This window comes from Orbicella franksi, chromosome 5 (genome assembly GCF_964199315.1).
Source record: "Orbicella franksi chromosome 5, jaOrbFran1.1, whole genome shotgun sequence".
Classification (NCBI taxonomy): domain Eukaryota; kingdom Metazoa; phylum Cnidaria; class Anthozoa; order Scleractinia; family Merulinidae; genus Orbicella; species Orbicella franksi.
The window spans coordinates 24,497,702-24,516,105 of NC_138149.1; the positions used below are offsets into that span (position 1 = coordinate 24,497,702).

Consider the following 18,404-nt stretch of genomic DNA (forward strand, 5'->3'; position numbering starts at 1 on the left):
TTGTCGAGAACTTTGTGATTTTAAGCTTCAAGACCGTACTTGGCTGTTGATCCATAAAGTCGCTGTGTTTCTTATGGACCAAGATTAACAGACAGACGGGCGGCTTCTGTAGCGGCAGGCAAACTTACAAAATACTAACTTTTCAATTATATCATGTTACTTTGGATTAATTGCACTTATTTTAAACTCGTGAATTCATTGACCGACGCACAGTGAAATTATATTCTCATTATAATCATTGCAGTGATTTACCCGCGCATTCTCAGCTCCGGCATTCACCCGCTTGTTCGCTGTGCGTTCAATTATTGGGCTTAATTCCAACAGATGTTAACGTCATTTCAGTTTTGTATGTCACAAGGCTCTGAAATGGGGCAACAAACACGCCAAGCCAAACAGATTCATTGCCCAAAACTAATTACAAATTGAAAACATCTCACAAAGACGCACCTACCTTTTTGCTCCGTAAAATAAGTACAGACATCTCGAGCGTAAGTTGGACCCACCGACAATACGTTCTTCTCTCCGAATTAAATTGCTAACTACATTTTGCCTTCGTTATTTTGACACAGTCTACAGAACTTCAGGAGAAAGTTTGAACCAAACAAACAAGGCTTTGCCAGGATCTTTTCAAAACTCTGAAATGGATGTTGTTATGATTTGATTAATTTTACACCTGTAACACCCGACTGTAGGATTCGCTAGTTTCTCATTGTAAAAGACGGGTTTGTAGCGGGTACCATCAGGAGAGTCAGTTCTTGCCCCATCAGTTAAATGGAACTGTTGATCATTCCTCGTAATTAATAATTTATAAATGCACGTGGTTTGCTTTATGTGAATTGGCCATTTCCGAATTCGCCTTTAGCCTCTGTCTCAAAGCGAGTCTTGGTGCCCATCTTTCCATATGAGATTTAATTCACATGCAAATTAAACTCATTTTCATTTGAATGGTTGTGCACCAGACTTCGCTTTGATAGAGATGCTTAGGGCAACTCGGAAATGGACTATTCATTGTGGCCGTGAGTCGACCATCACGTTCGTTATGTTTTCGGTGACATTTAGTAGGATCTCTGCCTTCTTCATGTTACTCAACGTCAAGATTCCTTAAGATCAAGACGAGCCAAGAGAGATTGAGGGGCCACAGGGAGCGGATGAGTCTTACGTGATTATATAACCAGCTAAATTTACTGTTTAATAAGCTAAATTTTCCGTGTACAGTGCAAAATCGTTCTTGTTGATGCAAATCATTGTACGTGACAAACACCTTGTTTCGTTACGAAACTGTTGAAATTTATCCACAGAACCAACCGAATGAAAGTCATCGCCTTTCGGACCAGGGAAGTGAAGCAAATTGAACGAAGCACCGATTGCCGAGGGTGCTGTTTTTAAGTTACCAATAGTTGTACTAGTGAAATTATATCGTTTTCGGCGATGATATCTCTTAGCTCGCCCTAACTCTTGTCTATTTTAAGATGCCATTTCTATAATTGACCGTCGTAAAACCAAAACCAAAGTTATCACTCTGACCGAAAAAAAAAAAAAAGAAAAAAGAAAGAAAAAAGGACATACAATAAAAAAAAAGGACATACAATACATCTAACTGGCCCAAAGCGCGGGAAAACGTGTGCAAACGAGTCACTATTGGTTTTGGTTTTACTTCTGATTGGATGAGATAGTGGTGCCCGCGAGTTTTGTAAGGAAATCCGGTCAAGCTTAGCAGTGTGAAACCTAGCTAAGCTAATACGGATTACCTTCAACATTCAAGTGAAGACCGCTCAGTATATTGTTAAGGCTACTTTGTTTAATTTGTTAAAAATTGAGAACAACTTATCATTAAGTGAGAGAGCGAGCCAAACAGAATTATCGATCGTTCCAATCGCGAACGTCGTTAGGAAAATGCCCTGTTGGAATGCAAATCAACCCAATCCGATTGGGATTCAAATGACGTGGGAACTTCCACTGAAACCTGACCACCAACAAAATTGTCAAAGAGTTAACTTGATCAAGTCTTGACCATTTTGAACGCTATTTTTGGTTTCCAGTTTATAACACCGCGTGGCTGATACGCGCTTAGTAAGAACCGGTACGTTCCTGGTGCAAGATGAACAATCATGGGAAGGCGTACTGTTATGAAAGCGAGTTCCTCGCCGCGTTTGATCATGTCCACTTTCATTACGAAGGTCTTGTCTATACAAATGTTTGAAGCTTCAAAGGCTAAGGTTTGATTGGAATGCATCCTTGTTATTAGCAGTAGGCATTTGTCACGCCTGTCAAGAACTTGAATTATTGGTCGAGAACCAAACTGCTTGGAGTGGTGTGCCATTTTTAAAATGTTTTCGTTGTATTTCCCATCTGCAGCTAGAAAATCCCTTGTCTTTCGTGTATTATTCTGTAATTCGTGAACGTCGCTCAAGCATTCAAAAAGGACACTGCTCTCTGTAAGGGTAATAAAGCCTTGAGAGTGGTCGGCTCTTCGAAAGCGAATTGTCTTTATCGAATCCTCCTTGGCTTGAGACGTAGAAAGTGTTTCACGAGCCTCTGACAGAAAATGCTTGGGAAGTTGAACGTGAGTTTCAAACACTTGTCTTCCCGGATGCACAATTAAGTCCAGGGAAAGAACAAATGGAGCAGATTTCTTGCTGTGATAAATCTTTTCAAAAGCGTAGCCTACGAGCCTTTGGCATCTATCATTTCTTTTATTCGATGATCTCAACGTTTTCGTAGAATCTTGAAGTTTGTTGTTAAGTTCCCCCAATGCAAACTCAGCGACCCAATCGAATCTTGGGTCATTATCGGGAAACCATGTTTCCCATCCGCGGCACTTACAAAGGGCACCAACGTCGACACCAATGTCTGTGCATGTTCGATTTTCAGGTATTTCTGCTAACAAACCTCGATCGGCTTGGCTCGCCAAATGCCTTTGCTCCAGATTTGCCATCGAAACAAGAGTATTGTGAAGATCATTTGGAGATATAAGTCGATGCTGGTTTTTCACCAAAGCTTCCATCTGAAGTTTTCCCAATTTTAGGGCTACGCCTTTAGGAATAATCATAAAGAGAACTGGGTCGTAAATTTCGTATCTTCCTTCAACAGAATCCAGAGAAAACTTTGTTGTGGTTGGACCATGGTCTGACGTTACAATAGTCACTGAGTTTTCTTCGTGTGCCATGTTGATTAAAAATGTCGATAGCTGTTTGTCGATCTGTTTAATTCCAGCTCCTAACTTGTCTCTGGACAATGTAAGATAAGTGTAGAAGAAATACGGTGTCTTAGCCTTGGAAAATCGTTTGGCTTGCCGAGTTTTTTCAAGCTGATCGAATATAAAATTGAAAAAATAACGGCCATTGAAACAAGAAGCTTTCGAACGATTGCCATCCAGTTGGTTAGGAACACTGTACTTTGTTTTCGCTTCGCAGGCCAAGTATGTCATGCCAGTGTCACCAATATGTTTCATTGTCATATTTTGAACATACTTCCATTGTTTTCTAAATTTTTCTCTCGCTCCTTCTGTTTTCATCTTTGATTGGAGTTCAGTAGTAATTGCGTCCTTATCGTACCAGCATTGATCCGTTTGAAGAATATTATGGTATCCCAGCTTTTTTAATTCGGCAAACAAAGTTGAAATCCCTGAATTTTGGATTCGTAGATCTAGCGCCATCGCCGGCCCGAAACTCTGGAGAAATTCAAAATCTAAGGCAGATGCCTTAATTGAATTGTCGTAAACAACGTTTCGAATGGTGGCAACAGTCTCAGGCAGTGAACGATAAAAATGAGCACGAGAAACGGAGTTCAGAACCACAACATTTATGTCTACGTTTACTGGCTTTGGACCATGAGAATTGGTAACTCCAAGAACTGGGGGGAAACTTAACACAGTTCTGATAAGCTGAGAGGTATTATTCCGGACACACTGGACAAGACAGAAATTGAACCCGTTTTGAGAATTCCGAATGATTACTGAAGGAAGTTTGCCTTCGATTTCTGTTTTGGAAGTAAATTTTTGCCACTCCCCTTGCTCTTCAAGTTGTCCAGTTTCGGGGTCTAAATTTACCACATAAACGGGATTTCCACATCTACCAATGTCACAGCGAACCTTTACTTGGGCATTTATATTTGAGCGGTATTTGTCAGTTATTGTACACAGATCTTTTTCCGTTGGCTCCTCACATCTCAAAGCTGGACTTTCCACCTCATAATCTCTCGTCGCTTTTTGACATTCTTCCACAGAGGGCTGGCGACGATCGCAGTATTTGTTTTTTGGAAGGCTGTTTTTAAGTCTAATGTAAGGCGCTTTTCTTAATCCTGAATAAGGACAAATTCTATCTACTGGAAAATACTCATCGTTGCTTGTATTGTCAACCAATTTTTCTACTTCTTTCAAGTTGTACCGTATAATACGTGCTGGTTTGATGGCCTCTAAAATCGTTTTGGTGCCCAGCTCAGTGCTAACATCGCTCGCCCCTGATTTTCTCACTACGGCTTCGAGCATACTTTTCTTGTTATGAACTTGTTGAGGTGGAACACCTCCGTCGAGCATACCACGATGACGTGATATCATTTTAGCGACTGTATCGTGGTCTTTTTCTTTTGCAATCAGTCCTCTTACGCCTTCCATATCTGCAGCAAATGCGATACCAGCCCTCTTGTGCTGGCCATCTTCCAATGTTGACGCTTGTACAGAAGTAAGAAAAATCTGTTTCACTCTGCCTTCGTACCGTGCCATCTCTGAAAATAAACGAGAACATTGCTGTGCTTCAGAAATATACAAAATAAATCATGCAATGCAATTCATTTTACATGAGCACGCAACTTTATATAAAATTAATCTTTTTTTATTCAACATGATAGTCGTATCTCCAGTCTTCGATCAACATTCAACAGTGCTAATTTGATAATTTTACACACAGGTATTGTTATTGTTAAGATGATTGATATCAAGTGTTTTCTTTAGGATTTCCTATAAACTTAGTACAATAGCAGGACGCTTACTTCTTTTATTGGTCATAAATTTGAATGACATTCCAATGTGATACACTATAGGGGTTCTTATATAGGCATACCTTGAGCTACTCTCTTGTAAGCTCCAAGTCAACGCCGACACGAACGCCTGTCTTATCAGTCTTGTCTATACCATCAGTCAATGTTTTGTTGGAATCATTGTATGTCCTCGCAATGGTTTAAGAGGGGGGTCTTTTTGGAACGCTCTTTAAAGAGACCATATGTACCCAATGGGGAGCTCTTATTGAAAGGAGGTGGCTTAATCGAATCATTAAGGCAAATGTTTTCTTCAGCTCTCACACCCGAGCGGAAAGCAAGACAGATAGAAAGAAAAAAATAGGAAATAAAGAATACCTTCGGAGTCCTCGATGAGACTGAGGTAGAAGAATGTTCCCACGTAAACGCACGAGCCAAAGAGAGTCAGCATTACAAAGACCATTCCCCTCTTCATTTTGAAAAGCCCCATTCCTCTTGTTGTTTTGAGTTGTGAGAGTTGATATTGCCAGCAACGGTATCTTCAAGCCAACTACAATCATATCACCTACTCTCACGGTTTGAAAACTGCATACTGCCTAACGTGAAAAGATCTGTGAAAAAAATAATAACAAATAAGATAGTAATAACAACAATAATAAAGTTGGTCATGTGCGCATGTAATCATCTGGGTGAGGGTGCGATAAGTTCTGAAAAGGATTTCATTTCTTATTTAGAAGAGAAGCATACTGGCTTAACTTGTGAGACTGTTCACTGAAGTTCACGATGAAGAGTTTTTCAAATAACTTGTTTAACTCTTTCCCTAGACGTACATGTAGTTCTAGGGGGTAAGCCTCGCCGTAAGTCTAGTAATATTGTAATTGCTGTCCAGCTTAATAATCCATTTCAGTTAGGTTGCTGCGGAAAGCGCTCGGATGATGAACCATTGACTTTACTCAGACGTTTTCCGTCTATATTGCTTGTCATCTCTAAGTTTTGATTGTGACTCAACAACACTTTGATTGAACGTTTCGTTCTGGAATTGCCTTGATCTATCGGCTTCGGCGAGTGTTGCACCTCTAAAAGCTAACTTAGAAATTCGGCATCAAACCGACACAAATATATGATTTTTTTAGCGCTTGGAAACTTTGTATTACCCATCGTCACTAATTAGGTATATTTTAATTTGCAGCTTTCTATGTGTGCTGTTGTTCAGGTAACAAGACAAACTGACCAAAATCTAAAAAACGGAAGAATATAGAAAAAAAACAAACAAATAGTTTGAGGCTATGTGAACTTCAAAGCATCGAAAAGCAATTGAGCTCAGTAGATCCATCTCCGACGTCACAGACGTCGTAAGACAGACAAACTAGTGACCATTAGTAACAATCTGAGTGACACCGGGTTCGAAAATGTTTACATTTTACTTTGAAAACGTCAAGTTCAAACTTCAGTACATACAGAACTGAAAGTCTTTTAAGGGTCATCAAAATGTAAATCAAAGCGAACAAAAAGCTAAATGATATTTGCATTTAAAGAATTTTAATTCAAGATATTTAAATGTCATGAAGTTATAGACATCCCTTTTAATCAACAGGAGCATAGTCTAATAGTTAAAAAAAGACCTTGCAATCATTGAAAAGTGCTCTGATCAACTTTCAATACGCTGTACAGCTCTTAGAATGACGTGGACTGGAAGCAATTAAAATCGGTTCATATACGAAAAGCGTTGTCCAATAAAACTTAGTTTCATTAACGATGTAGTTTCGAGTTATGATAAAAGTTCTGAGGCAGGAAATTCAATACGATCTTCTTGTTCAAGTTCTGAATAATGCTTCGACGTTTGATTTAATTTTCCTGTTCAACGACTTTTTCACGCAATACATTCGGAACACAAATTGATACATGTTTTTTTAATATTTGTTTTTTGCCACTTGCTTCATCACGAATCTCGAGTGGTTATTTATCGATGGGCTAAATTGAAAATAAAAAATTAAAAAAAAAAAAAAAGGAAAACGCAAGTATCTTCAAATAAAGGATTTGGAGGAGCTTTCGTTGCTTGCCAAATTTATCAAGATAGTCAAATTGAAGGAGCTTGAAGGGTGATCGTAAAACAGGGTTCTATTGAAGCTACCAATAATCTTATAACTGTAATTTCGTCAATCAGAGGGAGGTTCGAAGTCCATTCTTCGATTATGCAATGATTCAGGCTAATGTTTGACATATTTTGTTTCCATGTTCCATATTAATTTTCTCAGTAGCATTATGTAATGCCGAGACGGTAGTGGGGTGCCGGAACTATTCCAAGGCAGAATCTAGAGAACGTTTTAGAGATTAATGATGAGCTACAGTTAGCGACTAATCCTGGGAAGACATTCGCGACTCCCTTTACCAGAGCTGACTTTCCACGGTCTACAGCAAAATCGAGTCACTATCCTTTGCATAGTCGGTCGGACAATAAGCTCAGTGTATAGGCTATGGAAAATCGGTAAAAAAGACTAAACATTTGTTTGGTACTATACCAGTCGACAATTGAATGTTTAAAACCAACTAACTTTCAAGGCTATCACTCTTATTTAATGAATGGACATCGAGCAGAACTCACTTACCTTTCAATTCAATTCAAACAACTTGTTGCTGTCACTTGTTTTTTAAACTGACTCAGTGTTCCGTTGTTGCGCCCGAACTATTTTGTGGCCTTGAAGAAGCTAAGCTTTAATAGACGAAGAATGCAGTCAAAAACCTCGGTGTCACTATTGACTGGTTATTCAGATTTGTTGTTACAATATGCTAGTAGCAACGTAGGCTCGAATCAATTATCAGTAAGTCCCTGATTTCAAAAATAAATACTCTATTGATCAAATAGTGTGCTTTGATGCCCGAACTGCTGATTTGCATATTGTAATGAAACAGGCGCGCATAATAAAAGTCCCATGTCTAAACAAACATAAACCGTGGCTGCCACGGAAAATAGCGCTGGAATTTAAGTTTAATAAATAGAAAGTAGGGTGCCTGAGTGTTTGTGTGATTAAGCGATCTTGAGTTATTTTAAAGTGGGTAGCATGATCGAGAGCCTTTTAAAATTTTTTTCAGGTTCTCTTTTGTGTTTGTCTGAGATGTCACTGAACATCAGACATTTGGCACTGAGAGTTGTTTGCTCATGCCTAACAGTGAAACCGCGTCATAACCTTTTTGTGACGCTTTTTGTCAGGCCATATTTACCTGCACTTGCGAAATATGCGCCTTGTCAGTACTCGCGTACGATCGCATTTTGCGCGCATTTTAAGAATACCACTAGGTTGCTTAGCAGTTCTTAAACAAAATGTAATAAATGTTGACATCAGGCAAGACTGCGCGGCTTCACATTATTGACGGGGTGTATGAAGTACCGACAAAAGCCGATCAAAGGATCATGAAATGATGATCAACATGCCGGATCTTCGTGCTGTTCACGTGTCTGGCTGGTCTTGAACCCATGACTCTGCAGTTCGCCATTAAAAAAAAAAGAAAAGAAAAAAAAAAAAAAAAAAAAAAAAAGCACCAGAGCACGCACACGCGACTGCTTATGACCTCTACAGGAATTGAATGAAAATACGGAGTGTGAAGAGAAAAAGTAGCTAAAAGTCGTCCTCCAATTTGTAATTGCAAATTAATTACATACTTATGTTTATCAAAGAGAACAGCGTTGATTTAGGGAATGTCTGATGACTATCTCGGCCACTGGTCCACTGGTTGACGAACTAGCAAACAACATCCAGGCAAAATTAAACAACCAGGCCGATCTTTTCCAACGCCACCGCCTTGGTCCTAAACTAGTAACCTGGTCGTTTCTGATTGTCAGGTTGCTCTTAAAAGTGGGTTTATATGACGCCGTTTTTCTCTAGAGCCCAGATGTTCACGATTCCTAGGGGAGGGGGTACTTTGCACAGTTCTATGCGGGAAGCCTCCTCCCTCCTCCGAGGTCCAACCCCTTACCCTTTTGTATACCATTTTGACAGAAAAGGTATCTCTTTCGTATACCTTTAATTGAAAAGAAAAGGCATCCCTTTCGCATACTTTCACAACTGGCCCATATGATGGAAAATCGCCGAAAAAGGATGTCTTCTTGTCATTTTCATGTAGTGCCTAGTTAATGAAATGATACAGCCCTTTAAAGTAACTGAATGGCAGATTTCCCTACCCTTTCACATACCTCAACGTACAAAATCCCCACTCTTTTAAATACATGTACCTTAACCTGAAAAAGGTACTCATTTCGACTGCAGCCTCCCCATATAGGCTATTATATGGAGTACCCCCACCCCCCCGGGCTCTGGCCACTCTGAGGCTTGCTCATCAAATGCCCTAGCTCCTACTTATTACCAAAGATATTTTGCTGGAGGCAGCCGGCTCACATATGTGGTTGAAATGTGAATAGCAGCAATCTTTACAGATCATTTACATTAAACGATAATCGACCATGTTTCATTTTCTTTACAAAAGGAATCCAACAAAAATATATAATACCTCATAATTAGCCTCCCTGATTTATAAAAACGACTACAGAACCACTCAGTTGCACAATCATGGAAACTCCGGGTAAAACTGTAACAGATTAAGCTCTAAAGCTGCGCCCGGTATTAAAATTACAGGAACGACAAATGGAGCAGTGATACTTCCCTTGTCACTGAATGATAATGAAAACGTGCCTTTTTTTTTTTTTTTTTTAAGAAATCCGTTTCTTTCTTTCTTGGAAAGACGCTTATTGGTCTTTGGACCTTGTTAGCAACAGGCGGAATAACAAAATCGAATTTCCTTTGGTGCTGAGGCTTCTAACATTAGATCTAACTGTACTGTATGTGCGCGCCTTGAATCGCAAAAAAACTAAGTACGGTTATGAGCGGTGTCCTTTTTAAAGCTCTTATCTTCCTTGTGGCTTGAACGTGGTGTCAACGTTAAAAAAGAAAGTAAAGAAATGTTTAAATAAACCAGCAAAAATAATTATTAAGAAATCTCTATTCACCGGAAGTACGGTTGACGGGCAATCTACCGAGGGGGAATGGTACCGACTTCCTGAAAGGTGAGCAAATCTCAGTCAGTCGCCGTTCCGCGATGATGCCGAAACTGTCTGCCATGGAAGGCGGTGAAAACCTTCAGGATCTGTAGAAATGGATGGAATCGACACCGGCTAACAGGACATATAGTGATATCTTACTTTCCCTTTGGTTCTTTTGGTTGTAAGCTCGTTCAAAGAAATACATTGGGAAGGCAACAAGTTCCATCATGGAATGCGTCGTGGTTGTCTTGTACGCTCTCTTGAAAATGTCAAGTTTAGGTAAGCTTTAGTATATTTTTGTTTCGGTATGGTTAACTCCTCTCGATTTTAGGCCTTCTTTTGTTGAAAGGTCTCTGTTTCTACCAAGGAAGGTCCTGGAGGCTCTTTGTGTACCAGTGAACTTTGCAAGAGCGGTTCATTCGCCCAGAGTGTCATGTTGTCGATATTATTCGACCTTCGGTTGCAAAAGCACTTGAGCTGTCGACGAGTGATCAGAAAGAAGGGCGATTGCTTTTATATCTTAAGAAATAACACCAGATTTCACAGATGAGCGAAGATTATCTGTTTGGCTTTAAAAACAGAGGGTAAATAATTTTGATCTTAGTTAAGTTCGATCGGTCGCACTCACTTGTGAAATGTTTGCACGGCGCGTTGTTGGTGATACAGCTGTAATTATAAACCAGGGTAAATATAATTTGAAGCAATTCTGAAAGCCAATTTTCCCTCTTTTGAATTATATCCCTGTAGACGTTGTGTGGATTTCTGTTTTATAAAGATCGCATGACACATCTGGAAAAAAATCCGTTTTTCTACCTTACAATTAAGTCTTTTTATCATTTTACACCACTTCAGCCTGATTAATTCAATTCATCGTTATGATAAAATACTTAGTCGTGTTTGTTGATGAACAAGTGAAAGAATTCTCATTTTTGTACCAAAATTTGGGCAACAATAACTAATTCTGTACATAGTCCATCAATAATTTTACGAACACTCTATGTTTTATAAGTTAAGCAATGTAATAGCATTAGGAATCTAGAAGATTATTTACACATGAATGTGTTTGCATTCAGAATAATTTAAAAACGCGATTTTCAGCGGAAAAAAAAGAGATAAAAAAATCAATAAAAAGAAAAATAAATAGAGGACATTACATGCCCGCGCGTGGATACAAAATAAATTTAATGTTATCTTCGAGTGTTCAACTCGATATCTCGAGAGTGAGTGCAGCGAACAAGTGGGATGTTGAGTTGAACATGAGAAGATAAAATTCGTATCCACAAGCAGGCATGTAATATTCTGTTTATTTTATAAACATACTAATGGCGACGTTTTTGACGATTTTCTGAAGACTTCCGACCACTTTCCGAAGATTTCCGAAGATTTTCCAAAATTGTTCTGAAGGTCAGACAAACACTTCTGCCCATTTTCCAAACATTTCCAAACATTTTCCAAAGGTTACTGAAGATTGCCGATGATTGCCGAAGACGACCGAAGAAGATCTAAAGATGTTTCGATCATAGATCAACAAGTTTAAGTGTAGTTAAAGGGTCAAAAGGAAATGTTATCAAAAAGGAATGATATCTTCACAGTGTGAACGATAAAAATAGTATCTTCACTGCGTGTGATGAAGATGTGATTTTTTAGTAAAAGGAAAAATCCTAGTATTTCACTGGTGTTTATATAATAAACACAGATTAGGATAGTTATGGAGGGTGCATACTGGTAAAAATAAAAATAGTTGGAATGGCCTTTGAATGAAGATAAGGGTTTTTCCAAAATTTGCGAACCAACCAAACTTGTGAGACGGCGAGTACCTAACATTTACGACTTGATTTCTCGTTAAAGATTACTACTTCTGGTGGTAGTCTACATGTACAATTTTCAAACAGATTTTTTAGACAATTATCATTCGATTTGATGTTGAACCAAAATTTCCAAATATTTTGCAACCCTAATTTCAGGTATTGTGGTTATATATTGCATATGTCGGGAATGATTTAAGTTATAGTACAAGCAAAGTGATTGTCTACCATAGTTTTCCTCAACGCATGTCCAACTTGGCTCATGTAATGCGATCTCAGATTGGGTGATAGTCTGTGTACAGGCCTTCTAAATTGTCTTGAGTTCATTGAGAATTCGCAAGCAAAATATTAACCATGGGGGGAATATGAATGAGCCAAGACACACGTGATTTCTTTTTCAATCCATTCTCACTCGTGCAAGTGAGAGAGTCCCTCCTCCCCCAGCTCAATATTCTGATATAGGTTCCTTGAACAAGGGACAAGAAGCACAGAAGTGTACCCTGTTCAAAGGACTGCATTCGATAGACAGTATACATCCACAAGTACATTTGCCAGAACATTGGTTGAAGTATTATCTGTACATTGTAGCACTCTCCATAATTTACTTGATTTCCACAGACTTATCTTTCTACAGGTACCTGTAATAGGCGTTCTTGTACATACAGTATGTAAACTAATAGGCTATCTTGTAGTATGTACCTAGGTATAACAGAAAAAAAAGAGTGACCCATTTTGGTCTTTAAATAGGCCATTTCTGAGTTCCACCTACATGTCCATGTTCATTTTCATGCAAATTAAACTTATTTTCATAAGAAAGGTTTTGCACAAAGACTCGTTGTGAAACAGAGGCACAAAGTAACTCAGAAATTACCTATAGTGTATTTGTTACAAGTATACATATGCTAGATTTACATGTATCATTGACCACATTTGATATATCAATATTCTAACATGGTTCTGAGGCTTTTGGGTCAAAATGGTAAATAATTTTTTAAGTTTCCTTTGTCTCTCAATTTACAAAAGAGACTTGGATACAAAGAAGGATTATAGAAGTTTATCCTGAAAGCCTCCGAGCCATGTTAGAATATTGATATATCGAACGTGGCCTATTCAGAATGGACAGGCTAAGAATGACTAGATTTGCAAGTGTACTGCAGACCAATTTTTTTTCATCAGTGTCTTTCTGACATACAGCGTCTTTCAGCACTTAAATCACTTGTTGTGTTATAAATCGTTCCTTGTCACGTATATCTCCTTAAAAGTAGTTACAAAGTTAACTAGGGCTGGGGCTTAATTACATTTGTACATGTAACTGAATTTTATGGTATGCCATTTTTATAGCTAATTGCAATGCATAATTTCTTCCATTTTTAGCCTATGCCAACCAAGAAGAACCTGGTCTTAATGAACACACCCTAGATGAAAGACCTGTTCCTTCAAGCTCCTTGTCATTACCAGTGTCGTCAAATCTACCCAGATTGATCAACAGTACAACTAAAAGGCCTATAAAACCAAATTTCAATACAGTGCAGGCTTCAAGTGGTTCCATCAGTATAATAGAGACAACCAAAATGGGCCAGTCACGAGCTTCAACAAAGATCCTTGCACACACAAGCATTTCATTAGGAAATGTGTTGACAAGCTCGTCACAAACTAGCACTGTTGATATGAATCAGAGTCGTAACACTCCACATGTGCAGGCATCAAGTGAAGCTCAGTCTTCTCCTCAATCAACTTTGAGAACTATACCTAGTCAAAAGGAAGATGTTTTGTCTACCTTACATCTCTCTTCCAAGACTACTAATTCCCTATCACCATCCCGCAATCTTGTCAAACCACTGCTGTCTACAACCAGCATTTTGGCTCACACTTCAATTATTGGATCAGGTATAAGTCCATCAGGTTAGTGTAAATCAGGGAGAAAAGAGAAAGGAGGGATGGGGAAGGTGCTTAGAGCTGGGTTCCTGCCACCTTGGGAAACCTTCTTTTCCCCTGCCACTGTTGGACTCCCAGCTTGCTTTGCTATTTAACGTGACGTGTATGTTGTTTCCCCTCCTACTGTAATGTTATAGTCAGATTTTTTGCCCCATTATCGACATCATCTGTGCCTACGTTGTACTCTTAACTATGCCTACAGTGTATATATCTCTCCATGCAATAAGGCACACAAGGCTTTGACATTCTCTTTCCACCCACTTTGATTTGCTGCTAAGAGCCCTGACAGTTGCCTATGACTGCCACCTAACTGCACGCCTTTCTTCTTCAGTCATCCTCCTCTGTGTTGTTTTGGGTTTTAAGTTTTGGATCCAAGATCGAAGCTGTTGACCTTTAAGTTTCCTTTCGGGTTTGACCCAATTTTTTGGTTTTGAAATGCGTCATCCTGCTACTATGGGCCCTCATTGCTTTGCAAATGTCGATAGAGATTTGAATGGCTTCTGTTTCTGTAATAATCTTGATTTCATGGGAGTGGGTTATCATCCTTCAGCCCTACACAACCTAGAGGACCAGGGGGTTCCATTTCATCTGGTCTCCACCCTACAACCCACTTGGTATGGGTGACCCTACCAAGATTACAGGACTCCAGCCGACAGCTCTAGGGGTCATTGAGACAAGCAACCATCCCACAAGGATGAGGTGGTGACCCGTTAGGGGTGGGTACTCTAACCCTACATGTAAGTACCCTTAAGAAACAACGCTAAACTACTTACGCCAATTTTCCATGGTTAAATGCATCATATGTAATATTATCAATCATGGTCAGTTACATTCATGTGAATTGGCAAAATCATTAACTTTGTGTTTTCTATTGAAGAATTGCCTGGTCATAGTTCTTCTAGTATGATGACCAGATCCACTGTGGTACCTACAGTTCGTGTTTCTAGGACTCAAAGCATGGTTAGTCCAACCACTGTATATTCCACATCTGCTGAGACATCATTGTACCTAAGTTCAAGTGTTTTGCCATTACGTCCAACTACTTCACCTTCACCAGGTAATTACATTTAGCTTTAAGTGACATGTAACTCTGTGAACTGTCCAGTGCATTTTACATACAAATGTATGTGTATTTCAAATTATTCTCGCAATTTTTGAATGGTCAATTTCTTACTTATGTACAGTGTATGATCCATTAGTTTCTTTATAATGAAATGTATAAAGCAAATTCTATGTTGGAATTTTTTTTGTTAATATAACTACACTAGTCTAGAGATACAGTCATGTATATACACATGTACTGTGTGTATGTAAGCTCATACATATACAGGTCCTGGAAAGAGGGTGATCAATGACTTCATTATTGAGGTATACAACTTGAGCAGCAAGCTGTTTTAAAGCTGTATTGTGATGAATCTTTCAACAGTCCAAAAGGCCAAGTCTGCATACGAACCAAGAGGTTCATTAGGCTAGAGCTTATCTCGGTTTCAGTAGCATGAAGTGACTAGGAGTATTTCTAATTCTCCCTGGATGGGATGCTAGTCCATCGCAGGGTTCCCCGGCGGCACTGAATTCGCTGTTACCCATTTTTTACACCTGGATGGAGAGATTGCACTGTGAGAGTACCCAACAATTCTACATGTACCTCATTCAAGAGTTACATGTACATGTATTTAACTGCTCTGGTTTGTCGTGTGACCTTATTGTCAGATTATTTTGTTGGTGGATGAAAAAATCCAGCTGTGGGCTGGGCTCTGCCTGTTATGCATACAACATGCTGACTTTCATGACATTGCGATTGCATTATCAGGTGCTCCAGACCCACCAGTCATTCGGGAAACCAATGTGTTATCAGCTCACAATGTGCTTATCAACTGGAATACAACAACAGGCCAGATTGTTTCCAACTTTTCAGTGGAGCTGAGTTTGGATTTTGTCACTTGGAAAAAGGCCGTGTGCAATGGTTCTGTGCTGCCAGGGGATTGTGTTGTAACACAGAAGGAAGCTGTGATTATACAGTTGAAGCCTTATACAAACTACACATTTAGAGTCATGGCAAGAGGCCTTTTTGAAACAAGCAATTATAGTACAGAGAGTAAAATGGTTCTGACTAATCAAGCAGGTGTGTATAACACAGGTTCTTCATAGGCATGCAATGTGTGCAGAAAAGGACATGGCACAATGCATGTAGAGAGCGATATAACTGTTGCCTTTGCATCGATCTTGTCACTAGGATACTAAGCCCCACAAGCAAAGGGCATTCTGCTTTCTAAAGACATTGTGTCACTCTGGTGATGCTATGGCATAGAACGCTTGCTGAAGGCAATGGCACATTGCATTGTATATTGTGAGCTTTGTAACTACATTGTACATAGCTATTAGTCCTTTGCTTGCATTGCAGACCTATGATAGCAAGCAATAGGTTAATTATTGGACAATGTGGGTCATGTTACATGTACGTGTATTAACCATTGTTAGCTAGTACACTTTCTGAAGAATGTGAATTATCCAGAATTGCAAACTTTTTGATATTCCCCTTTACATGTAACTTACATTCATGTGGTTAAAGTGACCATATTCATCACAACTACAGAATAATTAATACATGTAGAAATGCTGCCCACATAGTTTTTGTCAAATGACTTTTATAAAGAATTTATTATTTATAATTCATTTCTGTTTGGTGTCAGCTCCATCTGGTGCTCCCCTAAGAACAGCAGCACATGCCATTAGCTCACAAGAAATTTTGGTTGCCTGGCAACCACCACCTCCAGAAACCCTAAATGGCAAGTTACAAAAATATGAGATCCATGTTACAAAGACAACTTCTTTACAGCCGACTACTTTGCCGTCAAGCAAAGTTGTTGCAACAACATACACACTTCGTGGTGCTGGCTCATCTGTTATCATGCCAAGTGGCGGATCATTGTTGTCATCATTTACGTCTGTATCCTCAACCCCCAAACCCACCACGCCTGGTGGTGCTTTACCTGTGACTGAACCACTCAAACCAACTCAAGAACCAGAGGAGCCGAGAACAGATCAGGTTGGGTCCCTCAGTGTGATAGATGCTGGACTAGTCCTTAATTACACGGTAGGGAATCTGGACAAGTGGACAATTTATGAAGTTAAAGTGCGTGCTGTTACGGTTGCCCCAGGACCATTTAGTGACAAGGTTATTGTACGCACCAGTGAAGATGGTAAGTTTTGTTCACTCACATAATTATATTTTTCATTAAAGAATACCGTGGTATGATAACCCTAAATGTTATCAGTATCCCTTGCCAGTGGTACACTTAGAGAACTATTAATAACACATAAAGTTACGATAAGTCAGGGTGAGGTTGAGGGGTGGCAAACAAAAATGACTGACTTGGACCAATGGTATGAGAGTTGGGTGGGGGGAAGAGCACAGAGTTGGGGGTGGGGGGATAGGGTGGGGTGATTAAGGGCTAGCCAGGGAGCAGCCCTACACATTTACACTGCGCATCTTGATTCATAACATTTTTAAAAAGATCAAGGTGTTCTCCCATGTCTGTCCTAGTCAGTAGTCAGTTGCAATTTGTCACTGTACAGGCTAATTTCAAAAAGTAAATTGATCATTCTTGATTAATCATGACAATCAATTTTAATTGATTGAATTAAATTGATTTATTGATTGATTAATTGATTAGTTAATAATCATGTAAGTTACATGTAGGCAATTAATAAAAAGTGATACAAAATACAAACAGAACAAACAAACAAACAAACAAACAAAACAACGACAACAACAACAAAGAAACATTTAGAGAGTCTTTGAGTATGTATACTATCAAAGTCAACTTTAAAGTTTCCCTGATAGTCAAACTTAGCGATCACATTCATTTGCTGCTCATGTAACTAAATCCCTATCGACATGCAGCTTAGTGCATTACAGTCTACAGTTATGTAGTGTAGAACTTTATACAAATTTTGCAAGTCTACATGACTTGTATGGTCAGAGTTCAGTTGATGCCCCTTGAGAAGTATTTAGCATTTTCAAAAGTTCCTTACGCATTGTATGTCATTTTTCAGTTCCTAGTCAGCCACGCCAAGTGTTTGCAAAGGCTGTAAATTCCACTGCAATTTTTGTGAATTGGACTGAGCCAACAGAGATAAATGGTCACCTTGTTCAGTATCAGGTACGTGTAGAAATACCTCCATTCACTTTTATCCTGTTGTTGCCAAGAGTGCCAAAGATGATCAGCATTGACTTTCTCTATACATTACATGTATCATTACTAATGGGTAAGCAGACAGGTGTTGAGAATTAGGAGATTCATAATGTAGGGACTTTGCATGTAGTGTATGTTGCTGTTCCTAATACTCTGAAGGACTAAACTCGAGTAAAATGTGAGGTACATGTACATATGTAATTAGAGCAGGATGAATCCCATTCTTCGATACAATTTTAGCAATCTATGAGAATTGACGATATAACTGTAATTTATTATTTAAAGTTCTTATACTTTGAAGTCACCTAGTACATGTAGGTGAAATTAATTGTTGAATCTTAAGAGTGGTACGTACTTTTGTTAGTGCGCACACATTCTGCGCATCACGCAAGGCATGGTCTAAGTGCTATACGTGTGCTGGGGTTGACGTTGACACAATCAATTAGGTTACCAAGTACACGACTA

At 39.1% G+C, this 18,404-nt stretch overlaps 2 protein-coding genes across 4 annotated transcripts in view; one reads left to right on the forward strand and one right to left on the reverse strand.

Moving 5' to 3' along the window:
* Positions 1-1,146: 1,146 nt before the first annotated feature.
* LOC145487168 (uncharacterized) lies at positions 1,147-7,969 on the reverse strand. Of its 2 annotated transcripts, XM_081465893.1 has the most exons (3): positions 7,578-7,969; positions 5,350-5,582; positions 1,147-4,722 (listed from the first exon to the last, which is right to left on the reverse strand). In XM_081465893.1, the coding sequence occupies exons 2-3, from the start codon at positions 5,459-5,461 to the stop codon at positions 2,000-2,002; spliced, it is 2,835 nt and encodes a 944-aa protein (XP_081322019.1). In that variant the 5' UTR covers positions 5,462-5,582; positions 7,578-7,969; the 3' UTR covers positions 1,147-1,999. The 2 variants fall into 2 exon arrangements, with proteins under 2 accessions (XP_081322019.1, XP_081322020.1); XM_081465894.1 differs by lacking the exon at positions 7,578-7,969 and having other exon boundaries at positions 5,350-5,980.
* Positions 7,970-9,871: 1,902 nt separating this feature from the next.
* The window catches only part of LOC145487167 (receptor-type tyrosine-protein phosphatase S-like), a 52,790-nt gene continuing 44,257 nt past the window's right edge, over positions 9,872-18,404 (forward strand). Inside the window, exons 1-6 of one of the 2 annotated variants that reach the window (XM_081465890.1) lie at positions 9,872-10,282; positions 13,183-13,710; positions 14,621-14,800; positions 15,554-15,865; positions 16,434-16,943; positions 17,800-17,906. In XM_081465890.1, the coding sequence (XP_081322016.1) occupies positions 10,231-10,282; positions 13,183-13,710; positions 14,621-14,800; positions 15,554-15,865; positions 16,434-16,943; positions 17,800-17,906 (1,689 nt within the window). In that variant the 5' untranslated portion in view covers positions 9,872-10,230. The remainder of the gene's footprint in view (positions 10,283-13,182; positions 13,711-14,620; positions 14,801-15,553; positions 15,866-16,433; positions 16,944-17,799; positions 17,907-18,404) is intronic. The other variant, XM_081465891.1, reaches the window with a different exon arrangement.